Source organism: Castanea sativa, chromosome 5 (assembly GCF_040712315.1).
Source record: "Castanea sativa cultivar Marrone di Chiusa Pesio chromosome 5, ASM4071231v1".
Taxonomy (NCBI): Eukaryota; Viridiplantae; Streptophyta; class Magnoliopsida; order Fagales; family Fagaceae; genus Castanea; species Castanea sativa.
Window position 1 is genome coordinate 183,134 of NC_134017.1, and position 22,749 is coordinate 205,882.

The following is a 22,749-nucleotide window of genomic DNA, read 5'->3' on the forward strand; positions in this document are numbered from 1 at the left end:
GTCAACAAATTAAGTGGTTGTTTAAGAGCCACACCAACTTAGTTAAAAATTTATAAAATAAAAGAAAGTACAATTTTTACATATTTTATGTAAAAAAAATACTCACATCAGTGGGTATATAAATAGCTAAAAATGTGAAAATTCATACACGAGCTACAGTACCGTGTAAATATACACGGGTACTATAGCTCGTGTATAGATTATTTTATTCATTTCCCCGTTCGCTCTATTTTTCCTCTCTCTTCTCCATGCTCAACGAACCCAACAAACTTAGTAACATCCACAAAGAAATTAACACAGATACTCAGTAACAAACTCAGACATACACTTGCTCAAAAAAAAAACACACAGATACACAAACACACCCACGATGCTTTGGTCGGCGGAGCCACGTATTGGAGCTGGGGATCGGAGTGTGGATCAGTGGATTGGAGTTGGGATCGGTGCTTTGGTCGGCGGAGCTGCAGATCGGTGTTGTGGATCGGCGGAGCTGCCGATCGGTGTTGCGAATCGGCAAAGCTGCGGATCGGAGCTGGGATCGGTGCTTTGGTCGGCGGAGCTGCGGATTGGTGCTGTGGATCGACGAAGCTGCGGATCGGAGCTGGGATCGGTGCTTTGGTCGGCGGAGCCGGGGATCAGAGCTGCGGATTGGGCTGTGGATCGGAGCTGTGGATTAGGTTGTGGATGGGTAGAGATGCGTATAGAGAGAGAGAGAGAGAGAGAGAGAGAGAGAGAGAGAGAGAGCAAAATCAGAAGAAAAAAATTTGGGTACAGAGAGTGAGAGAGAGAGTGTGCGCACGTAGGTAGTTAATAAAAATAATAAAAAATTTAAGAAAATTGATTATTTAATTAAAAAATGGGTAGAATAGATGAACTGATGTAGGTGTTTTATAAAAATGATTTTGTAAAATTTTAGGAGGAGGTTTTTTTGTGTAAAATAGACGGAATTTTTACACGAGCTAATATGGTTGCTCTAAGTGATTGTTTACTCGTATACACATTTTCAATTTTAAAATAACATTATATATATTTTTATATACTTTTTTATCTATACGAACTTTCATATATATTTTTAAATAAAAAAATACATATTTTTAAACACTTACCAAACACCTCTAAACATTTTGTTTTTAATGTATCATCAATCATCATTATTTCAATTCTATGTATTATTCTTAACACTTGTTGGCCAACTTCGTACAAATTCACACATATTCCACCTGTTCAAACACTTGTCACATAGCGTATTCATATTTTTGTTTGCCTTCCCAACAAACTTTGCCATCTTAATCATTTCGAAGCCAACAAAAGACTTTTTCTTTTTTCTTGTTCTCGTTATATATATGTGTGGTTTGTGTTAACGGGCACCGTAAGGTGCCCGTTAACCACAAATTTTTTTTACTTTTTTCTGACAATTTTTTTTTTTTTTCCGGTTTATGTTATTTTTTTAGTTTTGTAAATACCATTTAGTACTTTTTTTGACTTTTTCTAACAATTTTTTTTTTTTTTTTTGCAATTAACAAGCACAAGCTGTGCTTGTTAACATTCCTCTATATATTTTGCACTCTCTTAAGAGGGAATATCCGAATGAGGTGTGTGTCATTATTGTTCTTGCCATCCTAATCCATCAAAGGACAAAGGATCATATACACAATATTATTAATTTTCTTAACTTTAACTCATTTAAAAAAATCAACATTTCTATGAATCTCTTTATGACCTAATAGTATTCCGCCCCCCACCCTTAGAATTTGGGATCACTCCTAATGGATTCTTGAGGAACTAATTGAATGTATAATATATAATCCTCCCAGATATTGATTCATGTGATTTATTGGTGAATGAGATCCTTACTTGATTTATCAAAAAAAAAAAAAATCATCCTTAACTTAAACATCCTTGTGTTATTATGAGTTTCAATTAACTTAAATGGTAAACTCTTTTATTGCCGAATAAGAAATCGAGTTTCACTACTTATTTATACTAAAAATTAATAGATGTCTTGATCTAATGATAAAAAACAATTATAATGAAACATATGTCATAGGTTTGAAACAATAAAAATGAAAAGTGTCTTTATAAAAGATTTTAATACAAAAAGGTTTTAGTATTTACTAAAAAAAGAAAGGTTTTAATGCAATGCAAAAGTTATATTCATATCACTAAAAACTTAAAACCATTGATTTGGAACTATATAAGATTGTCATTGCTCAAATCTCCCACTTCAATTTATGTTACTTGCCACTATCTTTCAATAGGTGAAGTTATTCACTGTACTCAATCATATCTCCACTCATATTAAGGTGACTCTCATTTATGGGCCTCGCCTTTACGTAAAGGAGAGACTTACAAAGAAGAGTACATATTTGAATTTTATATATCTCCCTTGTATACACTAGGAGATACCAATAAATTGATTTACAAGACTCTTGACAGAGACCTAATATATTAGATGTATAAAATAAGTTCTCCTTAAATAGAAGCATTAGAAACTTAATATTATTGTTGAGCATCTTATGGCTAAATAATATAGCCTACTACATAAGAGAATTAAGATTCGAATCTCCTGTTATTGTAACTAATAATAATAATGATAATAATAATAATAATAAATAAAATGACCCCCGTACTATATCAAATTCACTTTTTGTAAGTGCTCAATTTTGTAATCTACTTCTTTAAAGTCATTTATTTATCTTTTCTATATAAAAAAAAAGTCATCTATTCTATTCTACAAATAATAATGTCATTTAATAGGAAATAACCATTTCATGAAGTAAGATGCTATAATCATTTTAGTCCAAAAATTTGAATCCTTAATATGTATGAAAAGTTTTAGGGGCTGTTTGGTAATGTTGTTAGTATTTTTAAAAAATATGTATGGGTGAAAAAATATATAGAAATACGTGTAATGTAATTTAAACATTGAAAACATATGTTTAAACATATATACCAAATAGATCTTTATACTCTATTTTTTTTAACAAAAAAAATTAGTTGATTTTTTTTTTTACACTAGTAAATAAAATTTAAATTCAAGTTCTTTCCATGGAGATTGAATTAAGTCACAAAATTTTTTACCACTTAAACTTGTAATAGCTGATAACAAAACTCCATTAAATTGATTTTGTCATTTCTAATTAGCTACCCACAACATTCAGGGAGTTTGAAATGAAATGATTGTTTTCTTATAATGTTTTTGGATGGGAAAGGAAAAGCAAATGGAAGGACCAACGAAGAATGAAAGTGAAGTGAAAGTAGGCAAAATGCAGAGTGCAGAGTCTAGAGGCTCTTGGGTCTTGACATCGTTGCCAGCTATCAGCATGCTCGCAGATGCCACATTTGACAAATAGGGCTGTTCAAAGTTTTAACTGCCTTTTTTTTTTTTTTTTTTTAAAATTTTTGTTTGATAAATAATAATAGTAAATTCTAAATTTCTAATTGTTGCCTTTCATCGGGTTATTATTATCTATCTAGTATCTACTAATAATTACTTTATTAAGAAAATATAATAATATATATATACAGGTATGTGATCACCAAAAAGTCAAAAAGCAAACAAGCGAGATTGTCTCGTGATCAAAGTCACGGTAGTTAAAATTTCTTTTTTCACGTTCGCTCCCCATTCACTTTTATATGTCTTCTTCTTCGCACTTAAAAGTTTGGTAATTCTTATATATTCAGGAAACAAAAATAAAATAAAATAACAAAGGTTTGGTCCTTTGTTATTTTAAGACTAATTCTTATTCAACGACTCCATCTAACCAAAAAAGAAAAAATCTTGGTTATAGCTTTAAAGTAATCTCTGACTGTGTCATGAAAGCTACTCATAGCTTACCATACCCATTAAATAAATAAACTTAAAAAGCGGGTGATCCTTGTGAAAGCTACTAATCCTATATTTTACTTTGATTTTTTTTTTTTTAATACGAAGTTATCAACAATTAAAAAAAAAAAATTGAGAACAAAAAAAAAAAAAAACATAAAAGAAGAAAAGTGTACACCAACAGACATGTTCATTTTTTTAGTATAAATTTAAAATTTAAATATAAAAAGAAGAAAAAGAAAACAGTGATAAGAAATAGATATAAAAAGAAAAAAGAAAAAGCTTTCTGTGGCTTTGGATTCTTCTGGCAATTCGTGCCTGCCAGCTTTACTGGGGGCATTGTCTACAAATGTATAAAATACATTCTCTGAAAACGAAGAGAGAGTAAAAATAACATCTGGGTGTGTGAGATTTTGGTCTCCGAGAGAGAGAGATGTTGGTGGATTGGAAGGTGGTGTTGGTGGTCTTCAGCTTCTGCATTTTGGGGTGGAGACCCAGTTCCATTAATGGCGACACAGATCCAAATGATGGTCAGTACATACATAGCTCCTTATCCATTCCCATTCGGCTAAACTTTAGCTCAAATCTGCATTCTTTTACTATACTTTCCATGCTTGCTTCTTCTGACTTCTATCACTTGCCTGCTAGTTATGGCTTAAATTTAACGATTTCTTGTGTTTTGAACTCGTTTCTTCCCATATTTGCATTAAGTGTTTGCACGGATTCTTTAATGTGTTAAATTAACTGGGGAGGATGAGTTCTGATAATGAAAGTTGCTGCCTTTAATTACACTTACCCTGTTAGAGTACTGGGAAAAGTGTGTGCAATTATTACCTTTGGGGTGTGAGCTTTTGCTTGCATTATTCTCTTTTTTTATTTGCCAGTGATGTGATTCATTTGCTATAAGTTTTCGGTGTTGATATGATCGATTGTTATGCTTGTGGATGTGGTGGTATAACTCTTACATTGTTAGCCATAGTACGTGGGAAGGAGTTCTTTTGCTAAATAATACTGTTTGTAATGTTCACAAAGGTTTGTTTGATGTAATTTTCTAGTGTTGGCAATCTATATCTTGATATTGTTAATAAATTAAGTTTCTTGATGCTCTTCATGATGGGTTTAACGAGATTGAAAGATCTTAAGATTGATTTTTTCTTCATCGGGGGCTCATTTGGGGGTCTTTGAGAGAGAGAGAGAGAGAGAGAGGTCAATATTAAACAGTTATTGAATGTTGAAATCGGAAGAATAGTGGGGATCAGAACAAAGTATGTTGTTCAAATTGGGACAAATTGTCAAAATTATTGCTATAACTGAAACCACAGAATTCAAAGCTTCATTGAACACTGAACGACACTTCAAATGATTGCCATGCTCTTCTTGTCCTTTGTCCCATGGAAATTTGCAAATCTTAAAAATTCAGGGTATACTTCTGCTGATTACTTGCCTGTGATGATCATAAACTGCTACCCGATAGTTAGTATGTTGATTGATCCTTCTAAGAATCTAAACATAAACCAATAGTTAATTTGTTGACTGATCCTCCTGAAGGGACTGGATCTAGATGTTCTCCCTTAGCCTTATGGGTGCATTTGAGTGCTTTTTATCTCTCGATCTCTACAAATATATTTTGGGTGTGTTTGATTGATATATTCTTTTTTGAACTAGACTAGATTCTTCAAACATTTGTTATAGTGGGTTATGTTTTCATTTTTTTGGGTTCAACTAAACTTTTTTATGTTTCAAATTTCTCATTCTCTTAAGGAGATTATCATGATAATCAAACCTCATCACAAATTTACAATTTATATTACTCAAATAATTGATAGATACACTCAAATACATAGCCATGTAAGTTTTAATTTCATATAAATTAAAATTCTCACCTCCAAAATATCTAAGAATTAACTCAAACCAAAACTACAAGAGGGGTAGAGAGTACATGTGATGGGGTACTCAAAAGACACACCACCAAAATGTATCAACCCAAAGTAGAGATACAAAAAAACACAAAAAATTCATCAATCTAAAGCAATAAAGAGTAAATAATAGAGAGAGAGTAATCACCTTTATTGGGAGACAATTTGAGAGATATAGCAAATTTATATAAAAGAAGAGTAGAAGAATACTCAAAACAGAAGTTATGATTGTAAACACCAAATTATTCAAGCTATGCTACGTAATAAAAAAAACATTTTATCGTTATGTACTATATAATATCATAGGATAACATCTATCAATCAAAGAAAAAAAATTAAAAAACAACCAAATTGCATCAACCCAAAATAGAGCTCAACATAAAAATTCATCAACTTAAAGTAGAGATGTAATAAAGACTAAAAATCTGCCAAAAGCAAGAAAAAAAAAAAGAGAGTGAGAGAGTTCTCACCTTTTTGTGTAGACAAAATATGAAGAGAGGAAGATCCAAAATAAAATGAAGATGAAGGGATGGAGGAATTGTAATGTTAAGGTAGAGTAGTGGGGAAATAAAAAGGTAAAAGTGAGAGGAAAATGTTGGAAGAAGTGTAATTGTAAGGTAAGAAATTAATAAGGAGAAAAATAATTAAAAAGGAGAGAGAAAGTGTTGGAGGTAGATAGATGATGTGGTTGCTAATGTGGCCCAACAAAAGTGTAGCAACATTAAGTGTTACATTTCAACTTTTAGACATATATAGATATGGACTAGTCTAGAAACGCATGTAACATGTGGTTCGTAAAAGCTCAAGGGTGATCAGGTCATGGGGTGAAGCGGGATGCTTGTGCAATGGGCCTGCATGGGGGTGCATGAGGCTGGTGAGGCAGCTGATACGGTACCTATATTATCTGGCTAAAATGGTAGGGTTGTGTGTCGCTGACATGGCACTGATGACAGGATGACATCAGGCTGGAATGACAGCTGCTATGGCAGATAGGATCCTATGTTGACTCATGTCTTGGGGTGATATGCGTTGATGCCACATGGAGCACCAACATGGCTAGCTATGTTGCTAGGCCTGACATGGAAGCATTTTTTTGTTTTGTTTGAAAAGCTGGCCATGTGGGGCCCCATTGGCAGCACTTTTCCTTCTAATTGTGCACCATCCAAAGACGCTTTACCGAACCAGGGAGGCTGAGACCAACTATTATGCAACTCCAAGACTTTGAGATTGCCAACCTTGTCCAAGAGAAGGTCATGAGCTTCACGTTGTGGGCTGCTGATCTTGATGGGGCCTGGTTTGCTTGCTGATGTTAAAGCACCTGAGTTGTTGTGTTAAGTAGCTTGGGTCCATCATGGTCTAGGTTGTGCTATCGATGAAGTCTTGGGATTGAATATGTGTGTCCTTTGTGTAGGTGACTGCATTGCAACTAGAGGCTGTACTTGCAATTGTTATGCTAGAGGAGCCTAGAAGCTTAAACGATTTTGTGAACTGGTAGGACCAATTAATATTGCTAAATTCAAATATGTAGCTTTGAAAAAGTGGCTATCATTATGTATAGTATCAGCGTTCACATTTCTGTACTTGAAGCATTGCAGAAGCAGATGGAACCATCTCAACTTAAAACTTACAATCTTACAAAAAGTGACTTGATGAGTATCTTTCAGAGGCATCTTGAGAAAAGAGACCATGTGTTTGGAGTGGTGACTATAGCAGCGGCACCTCACGCATCAAAGTATTTGTGATAACTTTTTTCATTTTAGGTCGTGTAAGAACGCATCAAAGTAATTGTGATAACTTTTTTCATTTTTGGTTGTGTAAGAAGACGCAAGAATTTAGTGGCTATGGTTATTAAACAAAGACAAGAACGAATTTGGCTCAGATACAATGTTAAAGGGTTGGGTGATTGAGTAATTGAGAAAGAGAAGAGAAAAGTAAAGTAAAGAGCGGAAGCAAAACAAGGATTTAACGTGGTTTGGCGTGATGGCCTACATCCAAGTGGGGAGCCCTTGACAGCTACATCTTGACTATTGAGCTTGTTATGTTACAATGAACCCAATGTACGGCTTATTTATTAGAGAACTCTAGGCTAATCCTAGACTAAAGTATTCTTGTTCTACAAGCACATAGGCCTACAAAAGGTTTGGGCCTCTTGGGCCATGATTTCTCTATCAATCATAAAACATTATAGTACATAATGAAGGTGAGATACATGAAGGATGAGATGCTCGATGTACCTTCGTGTAAGTGTCTATGTCTGGATCTAGGATAATTCCTGTCCCTTCCTTTCAGCAGGCCTCCATTATAGTCTTTTCATAGGCAAGAAATTGAGCATTACTATTTTCATCATTGTTGTGCTTTGATGGGTCATCTTTACAAAACCATCATCACATAAAAACCTAGCTGCTCAGCTTCCAACAATCTGTCAATGGGCTGAAAAATTAAGCATTTCCCTCTAGTCATCTCAGGAATGTGTAGGTCATCCTGGCTTATACATGCAAAAAATTTTGGGGGGACACTTCTAGTTTGTATCCATTTAAATCAAAGCGCAATGGTAAATATATTTCATAAAGACTTTTGTTTTAAGTTTTTAATTGTAAATTTCTTATACAGTTGGAGCACAAATCACGGAACATACCGCCTAACAACATCCATGGTGGGCAAACACTAAACAAAGAGAGAAACCAATTCGTTGAAGCAGGCGATCTGACTCTTCTTTTTGAGACCATTTATGATGCAGGAGCATAACTAGAAACTATCTCAATATTTTATTTTGGATTTTCATTGGATAATTTTAGATTTTCATGTTTTTATTTTTTTAGTTTGAGTTGTGATAGAGATTGAAATTCATATCCTTAGATAAGGATTAGTTTAGTATTTGGATTAGTATTTGAGTTCAACTATGATTTGTTTTAGGATGTTTATCTTTATCTCTTTAGATTCCTAGAAGCTCTATATAAAGATCTAGATGATTTATTTTGCAATGAGACTATCAGACGATTATTAATATTATTCAGTGATTATTCATGCAAAGTTTTAATTGCGTTTGGTGATGAATCCAAACAACCTTAGGTGCTGAAGCCTAAGGTTTACGGTGGGATTAATCTAGGTGGGAAGCCTAGGTTGTCCTGCATCAACTCTGGTATCAGAGTTCAATTTGACCTATCAATTTTTAGCAACCACAAGAAATATGTCATTTGTTCAACCACTGCTTCTAACCCAAACATCCAGTAACTCCTACATCCCAAATTCATTTTCAATCCAACAGTACAAACCAGATCCAGAAAACCTGAAACTCACACCATCAGACTAGAAAAGTTCCAACAGACAAGCATTTTGCACAGCCCGATCAGCCCATCAAGTATTCTTGAATTTTCAGCAGTGCCAGCCCACGCTCATCAAGTCCAGTAACAGCCCAGGTCAAACACTTATTGTTCCAGCCGTGCGAATCATGCCCCACACAATGATTAGTACAGAGCACCAGCCAAAGCCCAGGTTAGCAAGCCAATGTTCATTTCAAATTATTGAGAATCTATTCCAATGAATCATGGTAGTCTTAGAAGCACCAGAATTTGATGGACGTCCAAATCCATGGACCCTCATCAATTAGCTAGATGAGATGGATCAATTCTTTGATAAAATATGTTTGCCAGATGCTAATGAGGTTAGGTTTGCTAGGATGAAATTGATAAGTAGAGTTAGACTTTTGGTGTAGTATTGAGAATCATCGTAAAGGAAGAAGCAAGCCTGCCATAATTGACTGGAATGAAATGAAACAAATACTTATAAAGAAATATGTTCCCCAATCCTTTCAAGAGAATTATCAACCTTAATCCTCTCATGGAAATTTTCTACATCACATAGACAATATTCAGCAATAAAACACCTCATCCATCCGTCAAGACTTCACTAAAGACTTAAGAAATATGTCCGTTTGGTACATGTGTTTAAACAACAGTTTTCAAGTTTAAAAGGTTTTTTTGGAAATACGTGTGGATGAAAAAGTGTGTAGAAATACGTGTAATGTTGTTTAAAAGCTAAAAATTGTTGTTTGAAATCATGTACCAAATACTAATGTTGAAATAGAGGTACAAGTGCCAATAGATGATGTTTCAACATTCGTGCAACAAGAACCTATTGTAGAGTCTACACAAGAAGAGAAATTTCAACAAGTGAGCGAAGATTTAGAGGGTGCACTTGATTTGAAAGTTGATTTTGATGAAAGTGCTACTGTTCACCCCTTCATGATCCATGCAGATCTGCAGGTTGATGAAGTCCAAAAGGTTGATACTATGGTACAAGATAAGATTGTGCTAGTTTCACACATTGATTTTGTGTTTCCAGAGGAGTTTCATGGTGTCGTGGAATTGAAGGGTTATTTGACTTGCAGTGCTTCCTAGGGTGATACTGAAGGAAGTATTAAGCACCAGAGTCCTAATTCTTCAACACTACAAAACTCGAGGTTGAGTTTTCTCAAACTAGGGGAGTATGATGCAGGAGCATAACCATGAACTATCTCAATATTTTATTTTGGATTTTCATTGGATAATTTTAGATTTTAATGTTTTTATTTATTTAGTTTGAGTTGTGACAGGGATGGAATTTCATATCCGTAGATAAGGATTAGTTTGGATTAGTATTTGAGTTCAATTAGGATTTGTTTTAGAATGTTTATATTTATCTCTTGAGATTTATAGAAGCTCTATATAAAGCTCCCAATGATTTATTTTGTAATGAGACTATCTGACAATTATTAATATTATTCAATGATTATTCATGAAAAGTTTACATTGCATTTGGTAGTGAATCCAAACAACCTTAGGTGGTGAAGCCTAAGGTTTATAGTGGGATTAATCTAGGTGGGAAGCCTAGGTTGTCTTGCATCAATTTTCTTAACTTAGTACCGTATAGAGGCATAGCAATTGGTTTCTGGTGGAGAGAGAGAGAGTCAAAAGCATAGTAAAGCATGGTTGTAGCTTTGTGGGAGTAATGCGCAATTGTGGGTGTAGCATATGTTAGGCAGTCCTCGAATGGTAGCCAAGAAGGTGAAGATGAAAAAGAAGAAGTCCAATGTGACACGAGGAGGAAAGCTCCATCAATGCTTACGGACATTGTTTTTAGATAAGTATAGATTCTAGGCAAGGGGAACAACTGATGAGCTATTATTTGTCACTGTATGCCTTATACAAGAATATTGACCCAAGGAAATGTGAAGATTTTAGTTTTTGGGATTATTCCAAAAATCCAGCTCATACTCCTAACCACATGCTTTTCAATGAAATTTGTGGCAGCTTAAGTTCTTGTTGATTCAAAGATACTTAATTAGTTATTTAAAACTCACTTCTGACATTTGTCTCAATTACTGTGAATGCTATGAATATATGCTCTCTTTTCCTTCTACTGAATTTCTTATTCTGCAAAGCGTGGTACATTTCTAGCATTATCCTTGTAGATATTGTAGTATAGTTTCACTGGAGTTTTGGTGTGGAGTAATGGATCATTTTCTTAGATTTGTGCCACCTCTATTGCCCATAGCAACATGATGTGGTTGGTTGTTGTTGTTTCTTTTTGTCTGTTAATATTGTAATAATCAATTGTATATTACACCCATAACCTAGCAGGCTCATCCAACATCTCAACATTGATCTCCAGAAATGAATTCCTATTCTACTGATATAATAGGTCGATCCTGCATTGTCTACTTGATAACAAGCTGTTTTGTAATTTAAAAAACAGCCAGGGAGGCAATGCATGACTATTCTGCAAATTTGATGCAAACTTCTTGATTTTATATGATAATTTTATTAAACTAGTGGCATGTTTCATGTACAGCTGGTGTTCTAAGGGTTATGTATAGCAGTTTAAATTCTCCTAGTCAGCTAACCCAGTGGAGTTCAACTGGTGATGATCCATGCGGGCAGTCTTGGAGAGGCGTTACTTGCTCAGGCACACATGTCACAGAAATGTGATTCTTTATTTCCCATTACATACCTTGATATATTTTGTCCATGGGCATCAATATGAGCATTAATCCTTTTATTCATACTCTGTTATAATTTTTTTTTTCAGTAAATTATCTGGGCTTGGACTTTCTGGGTCAATGGCGTACAATCTCAATAGTTTGACATCATTAACCATCCTGTAAGATGAGAGGTCCTATATGTCATAATGATCCATTCGTTTCTTTACTTTATTGATTTGGTGATTTAAAAAATTTGGCAGAGACATGAGCAATAATAATCTTGGAGGCGGGATACCTTACGCACTTCCTCCAAATCTGCAGCAACTGTATGCTTCATGTTTACTTGTTTCCTATTATTTTGTGTTCTTTTTCGCATAAAAATTTTGGTGACTTCTATTTTTTTTTACTTTTTCCCATAAGTTTTTTGGTGACTTATATCACTATTGTTTTGCATGCAGGAATCTTGCTAATAATAATTTTAATGGACAACTCCCTTATTCTATATCCCAGATGACTTCTCTTATAAACCTGTGGGTAATTTCACCTTATTCATTGCCTGATACTACTTTTAAAAACATTCAAACTAACATTTTTTTTTTTTTTTACTTTCTTTTTGGGAGCACAGAAACGTCGGTCACAACCAACTTCAGAACCAACTTTCTGATATTTTTGGATCTGGAAAACTTACTTCTCTCACCACAATGTGAGATCTCCCCTCTCTCAAATGAAATCAAAATGTAGTCTAGATGTCTTTCCACTTTGGCTTAACTGAAGATTTCAAAGCAAATTCCCTCTCTCTCAACTTCAAATTGCAAGTGGCAGCATTTTTTTTTAAGAAAAAAATGTACATGCATTCAGTAAAATATTTTTAGAAGACTTTATTTTTTGCTAAAAAAATTTTAATATTATAATTTTGATCAAATTCTTGGGGCTATCTATCGTTTCTTCATTGTATTTTTTAATTTTTTAATTTTTCTTTATGAACTCCACTCACCTCCTCAGTTATCATGATGGGATATTGTAAAAAAATATTTCACATTGATTTTTCCTGGAGGAGCAAGTGACAATCTCTATTACTTGCTGCAGGGATCTCTCTTTCAATTCTCTGTCAGGTGACCTCCCAGAGGGTCTTAGCTCCCTATCAAGTATGACTTCAATGTAAGCGTTGAAACATTTATCTACGCTTTTACAAGTGCTTGGTAAATTGTGTTGTCCCTTCCCCGGTCATCTTATCTGTCTTCAAACAGGTATTTGCAAAACAACCAGTTGACAGGCACCATTAATGTCCTTGCCAATCTTCCCCTGGAAAATCTGTGAGTAATTAAAATATAAGTTCAGCTTAGTAGGAAACTAATATAATTCTCTTTCCTTTGAGCATCCGGTATTTCATCCTTATAAAGTATCTATTTTTGTGCTTTGTAGGAATGTTCAAAATAATCGTTTCACTGGCTGGATTCCTCAACAGTTGACAGGCATTAATCTGCAGTAAGCATCTGATAGTATTATCAATTATCATAACGATTCTTCATTTGAAAAATAAGTTCTTAGATTTTCAATCGGAACAATCTTTACAACAGGACGGATGGCAACTCATGGAGCTCAGGTCCTGCACCCCCACCTCCACCTGGTACACCTCCAGCAAGAAAAACTAATCCAAATCACAAATCCGGTGGCAATAACAGCCCATCAGATGCAGGTGGAGGTGGCTCAGGAATAGGGGGTGGTGGCATAGCAGGAATAGTGATATCCATCTTTGTTGTTGGGGGAATAGTTGCATTTTTTTTAATGAAGAAGAGAAAATCCAGGAGGTCATTGTCAGATATCGAAAAGCTTGAAAATCGGCCCTTCACTTCTCTTGCCTCAAATGAAGTGCAAGGTAAGATCTGCATCATACTTTGCAGTTAAGCATCATTAAGAATTCACTCCAGTAATTTGCTTCAGTTTGCCCTTTATGCTGTCGTGATAGGTTGATTGATGGTGTATACAATTTTGTGTCTTTCCTAATTGGAAATGGAGAGGTGTTTCTGTTACTCCCCACCATCCCATTTTGTCTTTTCTTATTTCTTTTTCAGTATTTCCCATATAGATGTTTACTTTGAAGATGACTTTCCTAAATTATCCTAACTCAGTTTGAAGTAGAAATGAATAAGAGGTGACCTAGGAATATATTAGAGGGGAAGTTTCTAACAGTAATGGTTTTCATACGAATTTATTAAATGGTTTCCCCTTAAAATATGAGTTTAAGATGGACAAACAAAGTGGGATATAGGCATTGTTATTTGTGGTTAACTCCTGTACTGTTTAATCAGATTTCTTTTCTAAAACACACACTCACTCATACTGTTTTACTTGTGCCTACTGCCATGTTTAGAATTAATTATCTGTTGCAAATAATTTGACAGAAAATGGACGTTAAAAATTGATACATACAGACCTGAGAGTGAAAGATCTTTCAAATGCACGGAATTGCTTAAGTACACAGTTCAGAAGACAATGCGTGCTTAACTTCATTGTCTGATGCCCACTTTGATGACTGTATATTTAATTTATTCAAATTCTCTGTTGACTTACCATTAACTCCCATCACTGAACTGGATTGTACCTAGTGCAAAAGGGCACAAGGCTACCTCTTCTATAAGGTTTGATAAAGGTGGTTGGTGGGCAGCTGTATTCCCAATTTTGGAGAGGCTGATTCCCATACTCAAACTCACAACACATCACTAGGGTGAAGAACGCTTGCCATCACACCAAGATCCAACCTCTAACTTGTATTGCTGAACCAATATTATTAAAATGAACTAGCCTTAGCCTATAGAATTCAGCAATACCAATTAGACCAGAAAAAAAATATTTGATGTTGTAGCAGGACTACATTCAATGGAAAATTTGGAGAATACGATTTAATTGAAAATAAAGGATAAGATGATAAGTCTTAGAAATTAGCACCTCTGATTTGCTTGAAATAAGCACCAAATTTGATAGGAACCCAGGAATCAGCACTTAGGTTGCTTGGAATCAGTACCACACACTGTAAGAAAACCTCCACTCCAGATTTTATAAACATGTAATCAAATGCTTAAAATACTGCATTTTGGGGCCTTTGATTACAAAACTCAAATCACATCAAAGAAGGAATGGAAATAGATTTCTAATCTAACAAGGAAAGAAAATAACTTTTAATCAATTACAATAAATGAAAAAAAATAAGAGAATAAAATCCTTAAAATGTCTTGACATTCTTCAGCATCAATCATGATCAATCAACAAAAGCAATCATCATTACTAGAGTAGAGCATATTTGCTGTCCACACCAGATGTATTCGTAATTTTTGGAGTAATTTTTGTACACTTCCTGTGTACATGGTTGTGCCTCTATTGCACTTTTTATAATAAGATCATTTACTTATTGAAGGGGAAAAATAACCATATCAGATGTATATGCTAGCCTTTTTCTTGGTTAAACCTATTCAGACTTGGCTAAAATAAAAAAATCTCTTGCCAAGCAGGTAAATATACTTCACTAATCTGGTCTATATTATCAACAACATTGCTATGATTCTGTCTTTTCACCTTCAAGAAAATCTGCTTCAATGGCTTTGGTCTTTATCTTCATCTGATTTTAATACTCATTTATTGTCTTTAACATTGTATTGCAGAAATGAAGTCTATCCAAACTTCATCCACAATTAACACAAAAGCTTTTGATACTACTGCGTCAATAAATCTTAGACCACCACCCATCGATCGTCACAAATCATTTGATGAGGATGAGTTCTCAAAGAAGCCCACCGTTGTCAAGAAAGCTAATGTAGCTCCCATAAATGTGACATCATACTCGGTAGCAGACCTGCAGATGGCCACTGGCAGCTTCAGTGTTGAAAACCTTCTTGGTGGGGGGTCTCTTGGACGAGTTTATCGAGCTCAATTCGATGATGGGAAGGTATGCTTCCTGCCTACTAATTTCATGTTCCATGTTTATGGTTGTGTCACATCGTTTTATATTGACATTATATCTCAAGCTGAGAAGTTCTAGTTTGTCATTATGATGTTACTGATCTCTACTTGTTACTTTTTACAATATTAAAGGTTCTTGCTGTGAAAAAAATCGATTCATCTGCCCTTCCCAGTGAATTGTCAGAAGAATTCACAGAGATGGTTTCAAACATCTCCCAGTTGCATCATCCAAATGTCACAGAGCTAGTTGGTTATTGTTCAGAGCATGGACAGCACCTGCTAGTCTACGAGTTCCATAAAAATGGCTCACTGCATGAATTCTTGCATCTGTCTGATGATTACAGCAAGCCATTGACTTGGAACTCCCGTGTCAAGATTGCTTTGGGAACTGCACGTGCACTAGAGTAAGTTAATAGTGGATATAGAGGCAAAATTATCCTGATTTCTGTTAAAACAAAAGAAAATAGATTTACATGATTTCTTTTGTTCCTTAGTCTTATTATCGTATATCCCCTCCCCCCTTTCCTTCCTTTCTATCTTTCTTCTATTCTTTTAGTATCGACTGGGATTGGGACTTTATTGCTTTAGTTATAGTTGGAAAAAGGAAACAATATTTGATATTGAACTTAGTTTAGTTCAGTGTTGTGAGTACTACTGCCTCTACCAACATTGACATTTTTCAAAAGTACATCAAGTTTTCTTGTGCGGCTATAACTCACGATGGAATAAAAATTTTGTTTCAAGAAACTCCTAGAGTTCTCTCCCCCAAAAAGTTGTTTATGGGACTCACAGTTTCATTTACTGAAAAACCATCACTTATCTTTCTGCCCAATAAACCAGGTCAGATCATTTATTGTTACAATTACTAAGTATATTGATGACCCACAATTCTTGTGGACTTCTTGGGTGACATATATTTGTATGATGTTTAGAACGGGTGTCATATTTATATTCCTTCGAAATGCTAGTTTAATTTAATATTGCAGGAGTCAGGTATCCCGCTTCCACTGTATTAAAGGTACAAACAGAATATATATTGCCAATTGTGTGTGCGCTTTTGTTAAAATGTAAGGCCAGAATCTAAAAACTGCACCGTGTGAAGTTCAATTTGTTAACTTTGCCATATAGAAAAGGGCAACCAAGATTTTTATTGGAACATAGTACTTCTCTCTATTATACTTGTAAATGGGTTGCCTGATTCTCAAAAAGAAACTGTTCAGGTATCTGCATGAGGTTTGCTCTCCATCAGTAGTTCACAAAAATATCAAGTCAGCCAACATATTACTGGATGCAGAACTCAATCCTCACCTTTCAGACTGTGGCCTGGCAAGCCTTGTCCCAAATACAGATCAGGTAAATTTTGAGCCTTTTAAGTTTACTAGTTGATAACATCATTCAGTGTGAAGAATTTGATATCCTGGCAGCATTAGACAATTCCAGTCAAACTTCTCATGATCGGACTTTTCCAAGCAAAATAGACTTACTCCACCAAGCAAAAAAACTTCTCAAGATGGGGGTCTGCTCTATTTGCTTCTATATTTCTTTACTCTATTGTTAAGTCACCACTTATATAATCCATCTAATTGAAATTTTTATTGGTGTTGATGACATGCTACTATATCTGAGAAGTTAATTCTGGATGTTGTAGCAGACTTTGAGATGGTTCAGAGCTTTCCAGTTCTTGATCTTTCCAGCCATATCTACTATACAAAAACTCCATAATACAAGTGCAACAAATTATATTTATATATATATATATATATATATTTATGATGGAACAAATTATAAATAAATAATTAATTTTTTCTCAGGATTGTATTTAAATGTGATTCAATCCTAGTTCATTCCAGTTAATGTAGATTGAGAACAATTGATTGTAATTGGTGGCAGGAAGAAAAACTAAAGTCTTTGTTGATTTATATTTTTGCATGCCTTTTGCATGATCACTTTAGTTTGAGTACTTAAGTTGATAATCCATTTTGGGAAAGGTGCTGAAATGTATTTCATTTTTACATTTGCAGGCATTGAACCATGATGCAGGATCTGGATACAGTGCACCTGAGGTTGCCATGTCTGGTCAATATACTCTAAAGAGTGATGTATACAGTTTTGGAGTGGTAATGTTGGAGCTTCTTAGTGGGCGTCAACCATTTGATAGGTAAATCATTGAGATACCAATAATGTCATTATCTGATTAATATAATAGCACACATTTCTCAAGATTATAGAAAATTTGGGATAATTTTCCATCTTTACGATTTTTATATGAATATTCTTTGACAGTTCGAGGCCAAGATCTGAGCAATCCTTGGTTCGATGGGCAACACCTCAGCTCCATGATATTGACTCTCTTGGCAAGATGGTTGATCCAGCGCTCGAAGGGCTCTACCCAGTTAAATCACTCTCCCGTTTTGCTGATGTCATTGCTCTTTGCGTCCAGGTAATGCATAAAATAAAATATGGAGCTGAAAGTTAAAAGCTTACTAGAGCCAGAATTACACTGCATATTCTGCATTATTGGTTGTTAGGATTTACTATATACTATAACTGTACAAGGAAACAATATATGAATTGTAGTTTTTTTCTACTGACGTTAAATTTCTTGTCCTCATTTTCTTTGTCTGGGGCAGCCGGAGCCTGAGTTTCGACCACCTATGTCAGAAGTTGTTCAAGCGCTGGTTCGGTTAGTGCAGCGAGCTAACATGAGTAAGAGAACAATTGGAAATGATCAAGGAGCATCCCAGAGAGGTGACAAGCCAGACACTAATGAGTGAATCCATGCTTCAAATGGCTGCAAAAGTCTTGTTTGATTAAACAGATCAGAAAAGCAAAAAAAAGTCACGTGGTTTGTCTTCTTTATTTTTTTTTCTTCTTCTTCTTCTTCCTGTTTACTCCCTAGATATAGCTTATCCTTCTGAGTTATTTTGCTTTTCCTGTATTATTTGAAACTAGAAGTAGAAGCTTGGTGCAATCTGTTGTTGATATTACATAATATCATTGCCGAAAAACAGTATTGAATTGGGAGCTTTGTGCACTGGTATAACCTTCCATTCCAATGGGTTCTGAACTAATTTCAGGCTTAACTCAAATAAGATATTTATTTATTTATTTATTTAGATGATTTCACAATGCAGATATCTTGTTGGCTGTGGTTCTTGCACTCCATATTGTTGAAAGATTCCCCCACCTCATCAGTGAGATCTATAATGAAATGGAACTTCCTACAAAAGTATTAATTACCAATGTACTTCACAAACATGTATGTAAGCAAAACCTAAGCAAAGTAGTTTTTCGTATCTACTACAACTAGCAGTTCCTTTTAAGTGCACTACATTATCTTTGCAGACCAGCAACACTGGAAAGTAGTCAAACTGAACAAAGCATGCAATTATATTAGATTAATAGTCTTATTACTTCCTTTTTTTTTAAAAAGAATTAAAAGATTATTGGCAACGAAAAATCATAATATTAAGATAAAAATTTGACCTCGACTTCTGCTTTAATACAAAAGAGTATTCAAGCATACCGAGTTATATATCACTAGCTCACTTATCAACAGTTTATTAGGCCCAACCTTCTTAAATCATGCAAAATTATACATTTCAATAATTTCATAATTTTCAAAAAATTATTAATTATGAAGTACTTAAAAATATTTTTTAAAAAAAAACATAAAACCATTTAAATATGTGTGCAAAGAACAAACGCCTCTTATTTGATATAGTGGAATATATATATACATATATAGCGAGAGTTGGTTTAAGGTGTAACTCTAACTAATATTATATCACTTAATAGCTTGTTATGTAATTCATATTTTAAAAAGCATACTGTTAAATTACATGTTTTATATGTTCTTAACATGCATACCAATTTTTATGTCACTTAGATGTTATTTAGATTCAATTCATAAACTTATCTTTTATGTATTATTTAAAACTGCATTATTTACATTCAACCTCATTTTTTGGGTAGGGTCTAAACTCTCTATTTGCCTGGTACCTTGTGGATGCAAGGGGGGGGGGGGGCTACCTAGGAACCATATATATAGTGTCCTCTCGAGGAAGGACTTTTTGATTTTACTATCAGAGATACGGATTCGGAGTTATGGTACGGTCTTGGGAAGGTGTTAAGCATCCAAAACCATCCAACCTTAAGGTTGGCTTCCCATCATTGTGTCTTATGTCTTAACCCAATTAAAGGTATACTCAATACTTATATCTAACTCACATACACACACTAACATACATCTAACAATCAACATGGCTTCAAACATCCCTAACCATACATCTATCATGGTCCCCCTCATGTAACCATAGGGACGGGAACGTTGTTTCCACGTTTTTTTCTTCCTTGGCCAAAAGTCAACTGATCTCTTTCTTTAATCTCTGAACTCGAGCCATGCTTCCTCCTGAATGTAGCATCTTCAGCTCTTCTTAATTGTTCCTTCTTTTCTTTCAATGCTTGAGTAACATTGCCAAAATTAACACGACTCCACCACTTCAAATTTTTCTGGCATCTCATCAATTTCCCCTCCACTCATGCCATTGGACAACCTAGAAACTCATGCAACCAAGCATCTTCAATTGCTTCACGACAACCCTCATCATCCATCCACATATGTTTAAAACTCTATGGTTTCTAGCGCTTCTTTGGAATACCAGCAAGAAGGATCAATACTGGTTTATGGTTAGACGTTCCACTCTCCAAATTAACAACCTTGGTAGCTAGAAAAATGGAAAGTCAATCTACTGTAGCCACTACTCTATCCAACCTTTCCCAAATTGTGTGTCCCTCTCTATGGCCATTGCACCAAGTGAACTTACCCCCTTCAAAACCCAAATCCTGAAAACCACATTCATCTAACATATCTTTATATTCTTGCATTTGCCAATCTGGTCTCAGTCTACCCCCAAGCTTCTCATGAGCCCTTGTAATTTCATTGGATTCTCTCTCGACAACCAAGGAATGGAGTGCTTCGCTGTCAACCTTCTTAAAGCCACCCAAGACACATGATGATTATTTGTATCGGGTTCCCCATAAAACCTTGTAAACCTTCGTTCATCCTCCTTACCCTTATTAACAATTGCATCTATATGATTAGGTGAATAAGTATCCACCACAAAATCCACTTCCTTCTTCCAAAAAATGGCAACACCTCCCCCTCTGCCATTCCTTAAAAATTCTAGCATTCCTCCAAAATTGAACTTACCACGAATCTTTGTCAGCATAGTTTTGTCCAGCCATGTCTCGGCCACAAAACACAACTAAGGGACCTTGTGCATGTATTACATCACTGAGCTCTTGTTTTGTCTGAGGATTTCTAAACCCTCGACAGTTCCATCATAAGAGATTTATTGGTACTGACGAGGCTCATAATCAACCTCCACCATTGAAAAATATTTTTCTGATCAGTGTATGAAACCATTCTTCTTTTACTAGGTAACACACGATCATCTGTTTTCGAAGACAACCATTTGGAAAGAGAGATCTCAACCCTCACCTCATCCACAACTGTGATATCCCTTGAAATTTTCTTCCACTTCTATTCTGGCACTTTAGAATTTTTTTTTTTCTTCCCCACAATTATAATTTAAGACATCCAGGAGAATATAGGTGGTCACGTGCTCAATTGCATTACAACTATCCAAGACACGTGAGGGAGATTGAGCTGTACCACTAGGTGGGATTTCAGTTAACTTATCCAAATAAGAGCATTCCCATTAAGGATGTTAAAAGGGGTATATGTTCAATTTTACCATCAAAACACCAAAAAAAACCACTCCATCAAAGATATCAAATGGCAAAAGTTTTGGCATACTGCTACAATGAGCTTGTATCAATACAAGCTCACTGTAGCTTGGATTGTAAAAAAAAAAAAGGTTTTTTATTCTCATGTCTCTTTCTTTCTCTCTCTCCAGGTCTCTTTCTTTTTTTCTTTTTCTGTTTCTCTCTGCCTCTTTCTCTATGCTCTTCTTCTCCCTCTATGCTCTTCGTCTCTGATAGTCTGCCTCATCGGAGCCACCGCAAGCCTCGCACTCTTCAAGATCACCTTGGCCCGCCTCGCAAGATCACTTCACCGGCTCTTCAAGATCACCTCGCTGGAGCCATCACAAGCCTTGAGTCGTGGGTTATGAGTGGGTGGGTTTTGTAAAATCGAATCTAGGTTGTGGGTGGGTTTCGACAGCCTTGAGTGGTTTTATGGTCGTGGGTATAAGTTGATTGGGGTAGCTTTGGCTTATGGGTGTGGGTTGATTGATTTGGTGGTTGGTTGTTGTGGGTTGAGGCGGTGTGGTGGGTGGTTTCTTTTTCTTTTTTTTTTTTTTAAAATTTTTTGTTTTTAATGCTATTGAGTGCCGTGGTTAGAGGTGAAAAGCTCAAGCCATGGAGGTGGGAGAAACTTCTAGACCGGGTTGAGAAAGATGGAGATACAGTGGGAGAGAGAGGCAGAGGGAGAGTGAGAAATAATAATAAAAATGAATAAAAATATTAAAAGAAAGAATATTTAAATGAAATTAAAAAAAAAAATGTTTGATGTTGAGATATTGTAAAATGAGATGTTAAAATTGTAAAAGTAGTGTTTTGAGGTGGTAAATGCTAAATTTTTTAGAATGTTTGATGGGAATGCTCTAATGAATGGGGTTATTTACCTTATCTGGGATAGAATCTCCCCCTGATTTCTCTCCTTTGTTGTCTAACTTTTTCAAATCACAACCAATCTCCAAAAGTCTACTTTCAAAATCGCCTAATGTTTCTTTTTGAATTAAGTCGCCATTAACTTCCCCCTCAAAATCCACCCTTCTTCCTAGATTCATAGAAACCTGGCACTTTCACGACTGACCTTTATGATTTTGTAAAAGGAAGGGCACGAATCCAAGCTCCATATTCTTGGTTTTCCTTTACGAGCATTCCCTCACTCTCCAGCCACTGATCCAGGGGTGGAACTGGGTTGAAGGTCCCCCCCCCCCACTGCGAAAATTTTGAAAATTTTTAAATTATATATATAATTATTTTAGTATTTTTAAAGTTTAGTTTATAAAAATAAGAGTTGCCCCCCAAATATTTGAGTCAGTCCAATGATGCTCTTAAAAAAA

The 22,749-nt window shown here is 35.1% G+C and overlaps 1 protein-coding gene across 3 annotated transcripts; it reads left to right on the forward strand.

The window, feature by feature from the left end:
• Window positions 1–4,118: 4,118 nt before the first annotated feature.
• Window positions 4,119–18,978, forward strand: LOC142635989 (protein STRUBBELIG-RECEPTOR FAMILY 7). 3 transcript variants are annotated; one of them, XR_012844228.1, is made up of 17 exons: window positions 4,119–4,356; window positions 11,572–11,704; window positions 11,809–11,880; window positions 11,962–12,027; window positions 12,160–12,231; window positions 12,327–12,404; window positions 12,788–12,859; window positions 12,949–13,014; window positions 13,124–13,186; window positions 13,279–13,577; window positions 15,358–15,641; window positions 15,788–16,059; window positions 16,876–17,008; window positions 17,677–17,813; window positions 17,939–18,095; window positions 18,286–18,500; window positions 18,790–18,978. XR_012844228.1 is itself a non-coding variant. In XM_075810039.1 (16 exons), the coding sequence occupies exons 1-16, from the start codon at window positions 4,260–4,262 to the stop codon at window positions 18,427–18,429; spliced, it is 2,145 nt and encodes a 714-aa protein (XP_075666154.1). In that variant the 5' UTR covers window positions 4,119–4,259; the 3' UTR covers window positions 18,430–18,767. The 3 variants fall into 3 exon arrangements, 1 of the variants encoding a protein (XP_075666154.1); XR_012844227.1 differs by lacking the exon at window positions 18,790–18,978 and adding an exon at window positions 18,608–18,767; XM_075810039.1 differs by lacking the exon at window positions 18,790–18,978 and having other exon boundaries at window positions 18,286–18,767.
• Window positions 18,979–22,749: the final 3,771 nt, after the last annotated feature.

Bases quoted from the DNA above. Each gene is read 5' to 3' on its own strand.
- LOC142635989 (XM_075810039.1), top strand. From the start codon at position 4,260: ATGTTGGTGGATTGGAAGGTGGTGTTGGTGGTCTTCAGCTTCTGCATT. The intron at 13,578-15,357 runs GTAAGATCTGCA...ATTGTATTGCAG, and splicing joins TGCCTCAAATGAAGTGCAAG to AAATGAAGTCTATCCAAACT. The intron at 17,814-17,938 runs GTAAATCATTGA...ATTCTTTGACAG, and splicing joins GGGCGTCAACCATTTGATAG to TTCGAGGCCAAGATCTGAGC.